The 8088-nt window shown below is 46.7% G+C and overlaps 1 protein-coding gene across 1 annotated transcript in view; it reads right to left on the bottom strand.

The window, feature by feature from the left end:
- Positions 1 to 212: 212 nt before the first annotated feature.
- tbc1d14 (TBC1 domain family, member 14) overlaps positions 213 to 8088 on the bottom strand; it is a 43777-nt gene continuing 35901 nt past the window's right edge. Inside the window, exons 12-15 of the mRNA XM_061031861.1 lie at positions 7783 to 7911; positions 7284 to 7393; positions 5095 to 5353; positions 213 to 4368 (exon numbers count right to left, since the gene is read on the bottom strand). Coding sequence (XP_060887844.1) covers positions 4312 to 4368; positions 5095 to 5353; positions 7284 to 7393; positions 7783 to 7911 — 555 coding nt within the window. The 3' untranslated portion in view covers positions 213 to 4311. The remainder of the gene's footprint in view (positions 4369 to 5094; positions 5354 to 7283; positions 7394 to 7782; positions 7912 to 8088) is intronic.

The following is an 8088-nucleotide window of genomic DNA, read 5'->3' as shown; positions in this document are numbered from 1 at the left end:
TAATAAGCTCCACGAGCAGAAACGTGCTCAAACTAGGATCAATATTGGAGATGCTTTTGAAAAATGGAGAGAGGTTAGAACACAGAAAGGTTTACAGACCGATGCAGAGCTGGATAAACACTGAAGCTTCAGAGTCCACCACATGGTGACCTGTGTGAGCATCGACTCTAGAGAGGATGAAACGTGAACAAAGACACACAGGGCCGCTCCTCTGTTGAATATGTACATGTCTTTATTTTAATAAAACCGTCGTTTATATACATTTCAAGTGACATACAGCTGCATGGTGACCCCCCCTCTGCGGTCTCCATGTTGGTCTATCAGTCCTCTACAGTTAACGGGTCTCTTCAGGGAACACAAAACAGACGATGGAAAGAACAAACAGAAACCAAGAAATGTACAGAAAATCAGAAAACACCTTCAGATTCAGAGTCACTGAGTCGTGTGTGTGTGTGTGTGTGGGTCGTCCAGTGTTTTCCAGTGTGTGTTCTGTGAAAGGATGCAGTAGTGTCGGGTCGATTCATACACAGGCCAGCTTTTTATGTAACAACTAACTCGTAACTCAAGAGATCTCACGCACACACATACAACACACACCATCCAGCTTCTACTGTCAGCTGGTCAAAAAGAAGAAAGGATGAAAAACGACCCGTTGAAACCTGCGAGCGATGACATACAGTGATGATGCGAGGCACAACTCAAAGGCTTACATGAATGTGCAAAAAGCTTTATTGCAGTCCTGTGGTGCATCACCACACAGGGGGAGGGGATCAGAAAGTCTGCAGCACGGTGCAGAGACGATGCAGACACTGAAACACGCTCAGCTGAGGTGATGATTTATTACAGAAAAGGCGCTTCCTGTTTTAGGCGTTACTTGAATTTAGCCTCAGACGGGACAAAAGGTAGCAGAACAAAATACACGGCTCTCATATCACAGGGAACAAAAGGAAGTGTCAAGACAGTCTGCAAAACGGCCCGACCTTCAGTTGATGGATAGATCTGTGCAAAAAAAAAAGGCAAAAGTGCAACGCTGCATTGTAGCCCATGTTAAAGGGGATGTCTGGTATTTTTAAGCCTTCTCCTTCATGCACATTTTGGGGCTTAAATGTTGCTTCTGTGGGCAGAGAGAATGCCTGCAACGTCATCTTGGAAACAAAATGTGCACCATCAAACATTGAAGAGCAACTTGAAGAGCTTGTTTTTGTCACGAGGGCTTTTTAAAAGTCTGACATGATAGGAAGGATCACTGCAGAGATAAGACCTTTTTAAAGGGGATCATCCTTTTCATTAAAACAGGAAACAACAGCTACACGTCTCTTGTCAAAGCCACCAAGAATGTGAGGCATTTTACACATAAATAAATCATAAATCCAGTCTCTCCTGTGTAAATGTGTCTCTGAGTCATGACTGTCTACAATGAGGGAGAAGCTCGAGTCCCGCTGGCTGTGTTGTTGTCAGAGCCGTGTTTACATGGACAGGACGGCCGGCTCCTCCCCTTGTGTATAAAAGCTGTTTTAGTCAAGAACTAGAGAGAAGAAGAAGAACATGATCATGTCATGTTCACTGATTATTTGGATGTTAGTAAGAGTTTTTAGATCACGCTCATTCTGTGGCAGTTTACATGTAATGTGAAGCTACGAGCTAACTAAAGAGCGCTAACATTAGCATGCTAACAACAATTCAGGACAAGTATTTTTTTGTGTGACATGGATGAGCTAAACCCTCAGGCAATATCTGTGTGACGCACAATAAAACAAAATACAAACATTTAAGTTCTGCGGGTAAAATAACGATATTTGTCAACGGAGTCTGGTGGTTTTGAAGAGAGAGAGAGGTGTAACTGTTGTCTTTCTCCTTTAAATAAAGTCTCCTCTCTGTTTGGATCCTTCCTGTGATGTTGTCAGACACTTAGAGTAACAAAGTCGATCAGTGAGTAAAATGAGAACTTCAATGTGACGTACTTCGATCTGGCCCAGAAGCGTAACAGGTGGTTAAATTATTATTAAATTAGACCTTATAAATAACAGAACGACCCTTTATCCCATAATGATGCTGGTTGTGAAATGTCACCTTGGTAGAAGTGTATAGACAGTCCTCACCCAGGGGTGGTCAGGAGGACGGTGACATATTTAAACCACATGGTGAAAGCAGCCAGATAGAGATAACCTCAGAGTTAGCAAGGTTACACCCTCTGACCAACAACAACAACTACAACCAAAATATCACTGGATGATGATGTCAAAACCAGCTCTCCAACACCCCAAACATCATGAGGCCACGTAGGACAAAGAAAGCAGCAAACCCTCACACTTTAAGAAACAACAACAAAGGAATGATTCGCATTTCTGATTATCGAGAGACGTGATTATAATTCAGCTGATTCACTGTCTGATTGAACATCGTTTACTACTTCCCCGCTTTCAGTGTCACCTCCTCTCTGCTCCGTGGTTTTCACACTTTGAGGTGAGATGAAGAGAAACGGTGCACGATCCAGGTCTAGAAACTTCAGCAGAGTTTTGTTGTTTGGCTGCTTCTCAACACCATCATCACTCGGCTGCCTTCACTGTTGATGTGGATATCTCCACTTTGTTCCTCTTCCATGTCCACTCAAGAGACAGAAAGGAAAACAGAAACAGGGTCAAAAAAAAAAAAAAAAAAAAAAAGGCGCATAGCTCCCGGGCAGTCAGGACACTCAAATAGAAAAACGATTGAATCAAGCTGATTTGGACGCCGACGCTCTCCGGCGTTGCATGCTGTTAGGACGCAGTGATAACAGCGACCTGAAAAAAACAGCAGCTGTTCATGTTGATTAACACCTCTTTTTACACCTTGCTAATGCTAACCGGGCTGCTGCTTATGTTGGCTGGCAGCTTAGCATTAGCTAACACCTCCTAGCTCCTCTCGTCCAAATATGGTCCCTACTGGCTCCAAGATCAGAAAAAGGCAAACTTGATGCTTCAAATGATAGTCCAGGATCCAGTGAGGGTGGCTGCATCCACTCATTATTCATATCCTTTGATTTAGACTCATTGTGACCTGAACTTCAGGGGTAGATATCCATAATTACTCACTATGATTCATCATGTTTTTTTTTGGTGTCTAATCCAGTGATAGTCGTCTTTACAGGCGAGTACGATCCGCCTACTAGATCCTCACATCGCCAAAACAGCATTCTTAGTCCTGTGAGTATCGTTAAGTGAACACAGTCCAAAGTTATTGGGCCTCTAGCTGACAGCCGTGTACCTGAAGGATTCAAAGTCTAAGCACAGGAGTAACTCTGCATCCTTTCATCTACGCCTACATGTTGTTTTAATCAAGCCTTCATGAGGCCGGATCACGTCCTGCTCGATAAATATTAAATAAACACAAAGTTTAAAAGACATCACACGCCAACACGCTGAGATGAAGCACAAACAGAAACGACAAGCAACAGGTGATTATTAACTCCAGTTTCAGTGACGTAAATATTCTGCAGGAGACATTTTACAGGCAGCTTCTCCCCTCTTCTTAGAGGGTTTGAATTTAATGTAACAACGTGGTGTCTTCAAGAGAAGGAAATGTGCAGTTTGAGGGATTTTTACCTCCATTTACAACTTCATGGTTCAGTTCAAGAAAACGTGTCTGCACGGACTGGAAAGCACACAGAGACCAAAAAGCAATTAACATGTTGAAGGAATGACGAGTTCGGAGAGGAAACAGGTGCAGAAAGAAAGACAATGGAGACGCACGGACACACAGAGACAAACTGAGGTTTCACTTTTCCACCTTCCTTCTTGGATCAGACTCAGCAGATGAAGTCCTGCAGCCTGTGACTCGTACTCTTTAGAGATCGGGGCTCACGTTTAGACTTTTTATTTTGGCGTACAAACCGCCAAATTAAGAGAGAAAAAGTGAGTGCAAGTGTAGTGAGAAGTGTGTTGTATGCAAAGATTTTGAAAACCCGTGTCAGGGATGTTAGTTTCCACCCTGAAAGGTGCGTGTGTGTGTGTGTGTGTGTGTGTGTGTGTGGGGGGGGGGGGGGGGAGTGTGTGTTACATTCTTCTTCCTCCTCCAGCTACACTTCAGCTCCTCTGCTGGGCGTCTGAGCAGAGAGCGGGGGGGGGGGGGGTGTTGGGAGATAAATAAGGCCTCGTATTCCTTTTCACACCCCCCTCCCTCGTCACTGACAGTCAGACCCCCCGCTCTGCTTCAGGGTCAAGGTTCCAGTGAGAGCAGAGAGCGTCTCTCAGGCTCGTCTAACCTGGTTAAGTTTTGTTTTTTTCTGGTAGAGTCCGTTTAGTGAGTGCGCGGCGGTTCTGCTCTGATCTCCGCTCAGCGCTTCAGCACCGGGCTGCACCGCTCCGGATCCTTCTGCAACGCCTGCAGGACCTGAAGAAGATGGAGGAAAGAAGACTTTAGTGATCTACAACCAAAAGTGGAACTCTGACTGCAAAACTTTCAATTGCGTTGTCTATGGGCGTTTTCACATAAGCACGATTGCTCCCCCCTCCCCCCACCCCCCCCGCCGGTCTGCGTTCACATTAGTAACAGGCCGATACAGCAGGTGGCAGTATGACCATAGTAGCTTTGAAGAGCCGCCAAGAAGCAGTAACCATGGCAACCACTCGAGGACTGGTATTTCTGAGACGCCAACAACAACCCTCTTCCTACTTCCACATCTACCGTGCAGCTCAGAGGATGTAACGGGCCCGGGCTGTGCGGATACGTCGGTTTTTTGAAGCTACAGAAGCCGTTTAGAATGACGTCATATAGCGGTCCACTTCCATGTTTGAGCACGAGACCAAGTGGACTTCAGGCAGAGTACCAGAGTACGGTACGTTTGTGTGCACACTGATCAAATGAACTGCACTTTGGGGTCAAGTGTACTCGGATCTGGGCCCGGGTCCCTAATGAGAAACCACCCTAACGCTCTGTACTGTGTTCTGGTCCAATCAGAGGCACGGACAGCGTGGTCAATGTCTCCGTCTTTCTCTGTCTGAACTTCACAGATGTTTCCAGCTTCTTGAGGTTGAGCAGAACCCAATTTGACGACCCGTGGTCTTAAAATGAGATTCCCATTAGCTCTGAACGTCTCTCCAGGCTGTGACTTCTTACCTGCCCCCACTTCCTGTTTCGGCTGGTCATGTGGATGGAGGCGATGTGCTGGAAGAGCTGCTCGGCGGGGATGAGGTCGGGCAGGCGGGTGAGGAACTGGGCCATGTGGATGAAGTCCATGCAGGTGAGGACGTCCTGGTAGAGACGCAGCAGGCCGAGCGCCGTGCGGAACAGGAACTCCTCGCTGTCTCTGCAGAACACGTCCCACACCCGACACGCCAGGTCCAACGGCAGAGACTTACTGTACAGAGTGAAGATCCTGCAGGGAGACGGGAAGAACGCATAAACACAAAGTGATGTAGAAAACCACAAGAAGGGCCCGTCGGAGGAACGCACCACCTCTAGTGACCTCACCTATGAATATCACCTATATATATATCTATATATATATAGATATATATAATATCTGAATTACACACAGGAGAGAGAGAGAGGGAGAGAGAGAAGGAGAGAGGGAGGGAGGGAGAGAGAGAGGGAGAGAGAGGGAGAGAGAGAAGGAGAGGAGAGAGGGAGAGAGAGGGGGAGAGAGAGAGAGAGGGAGAGAGAGAAGGAGAGAGGGAGGGAGGGAGGGAGAGAGAGAGAGAAGGAGAGAGGGAGAGAGAGAAGGAGAGAGGGAGAGAGAGAGAGAGAGGGAGAAGGAGAGAGGGAGGGAGGGAGAGAGAGAGGGGGAGAGAGAGAAGGAGATAGGGAGAGAGGAGGGGAGAGGGAGGGGGAGAGAGAGAGAGGGAGAGAGAGAGGGAGAGAAAAGGAGAGAGAGAGAGAGAAGGAGAGAGGGAGGGAGAGAGAGAGAGAGGGAGAGAGAAGGAAAGAGAGAAGGAGAGAGGGAGGGAGAGAGAGAGAAGGAAAGAGAGAAGGAGAGAGAGAGGGAGAGAGAGAGAGGGAGAGAGAGAAGGAGGGAGGGAGGGAGAGAGAGGGGGAGAGAGAGAGAGAGAGAGAGGAGGAGAGAGGGAGGGAGAGAGAGAGAGAGGGGGAGAGAGAGGGAGAGAGGGAGGGGGAGAGAGAGCACGAGAGAGAGAGAGGGGGAGAGAATGAGAGAGGGAGGGAGGGAGAGAGAGAGAGAGAGAGAGAGAGAGGGAAATGACATGAGAGAAAGAGGTCACAGGTGGGATTAGATCCCGGGTCAGCCCACTTGGAGAGCGTTAATAATTATAATGCATTAGAGAACTTTTTGAAGTACTCAAAGACTCTTTACATAGAACAACAACAAAACAAAACAACAAAGAAATAATGTAGCAGATGGAGAATGGCGACAGAGTTTGTAGGTGATGTTGAAGATGTGAGTTTTGGGGATTTCTTGAATGTTGAGAGGGGGGGGGGGGGGGGGGGGGGGGGGGGGGTCTGTGAGGACTGATGGTTGGTCCTGCACGGGGATGGTTTGTGCCAGCAGACCTGAGAGTGTGGGTGGAGGAGCTCAGACAGGTAGAGGGGGGAGGAGCCAGGTTATGGAGGGCTTTATAGGGGATTATGAGGAGTTTGAAGTGGAAACTCTGTGGGATAGGGAGCCAGTGGAGGTCATGAAGGACAGCTATGGCTCAGTACATGTTACATGCACTAACTGCTGGACTTCCAGCGCCCTGTGTGCATGCATTTATTCATCTCTTAAGCACATGTCCTATGAAATAAACAAGTTTCTTTTGAGATTTGTTGATTTTTGTTAGTCTCGTTCATTAAAATAATGGAGATTGAAGCGTATTTAAAAACATGTGGTATCAAAAAAGTATCAAAAAGTTTGACAACATTTGTTGAAAATTCCTGTAAAGTCGTCCAGTTAATGTAATATCAAACTAAACTTGACGCTGATATGAAAATAGCACTGCAAAAAAAAACAATGCATCTAAAAATACATTCAATATTGCCCCTACGCACTCCTCTTCTTCCTGGGTGTAGTGCGAGTAAACTTAAGTGAGAGTGGAGGTGAGACATAGAAATGTAGAAAGTTCCCCCTGTGATCGGGCAGAGACCACCAACACAGACCCCCGCCTGCACCGCCAGCCCATCCGGTTTTCTCAGAAACACACCTGACTCTGAAAGTGTGAAGAGCTCATGTGAGCCGAGCGTTTCTACAGAGCGTCCTGTGACAGGTTTGAACAGGATGGAGAGAGGTGACACCACGGTTCACAGAGGGACCTTTTTAAAGAATGAGCGGTGAGGGAGAGGAGAGACGTGAGGACAACATGAAATACACTCACCAGTCGATTAAATAAATATCAGGGGTCAAGTTGTTTTTCTTGAAATGTGCAAAGAGCTTTGGTAGGTTTTCTTCAAAGAACACTTCAAACGCAGAGAAGTAAGTCAACATCTGTGGAGAGAGAGAGAGAGAGAGAGAGGGGAATATTAACACACACAAACCACACTCAGCAGGGCAGTGAGTCATCTGGAGAGACAGACCACTCATTTCTGATTTCTGAGGTGATCAACTAACACGTCCAGAGTCCACCAAAACAAACAAAAAAACCGGGACAGGGTCTGTGCAGACACCACCACACGTGTACGGAGGCCCAGAAGTCACAACTGAGCGGCTTTACTTTAGTATAAGTCTGTATTTTATTTTGTAGGAAAAAGCTGCTGACTCTACCTTTAAACTACTAATTTCATATTGTTATTGCATCGTATTCTTGGTCCTGACTCCTTGACACTGACATGCACAGATATATATATGTGTGTGTGTGTGTGTGGTTGTGTACTAACAAGGCTGTGGTCCACTCTGAAGAAGGCCATCTGACACGGCTTGTTGAGCAGGTTGGCAAAAGCTATGAAGGCGTCGGCTGTGTCCAGATTCAGGATCAGAACGGCTGCGATGAACGACATTCCCTGCACCTGCACACACGCACACACACACACACACACAATGACACAAAAACACACGTTACAGGACTGCTTACACATTCAGACATGATGAGTGTGTGTAAAACATGTTTATACTTTAGCTTCCATCTTTAACTGTGAGGGCAGAGAGAACAACAAACGACCACCTGAAGACAAGTTCAGCTGTCG

This window comes from Labrus mixtus, chromosome 23, assembly GCF_963584025.1.
Source record: "Labrus mixtus chromosome 23, fLabMix1.1, whole genome shotgun sequence".
In the NCBI taxonomy this organism is placed as follows: domain Eukaryota; kingdom Metazoa; phylum Chordata; class Actinopteri; order Labriformes; family Labridae; genus Labrus; species Labrus mixtus.
This window is presented reverse-complemented; position numbering and strand designations above follow the sequence as displayed.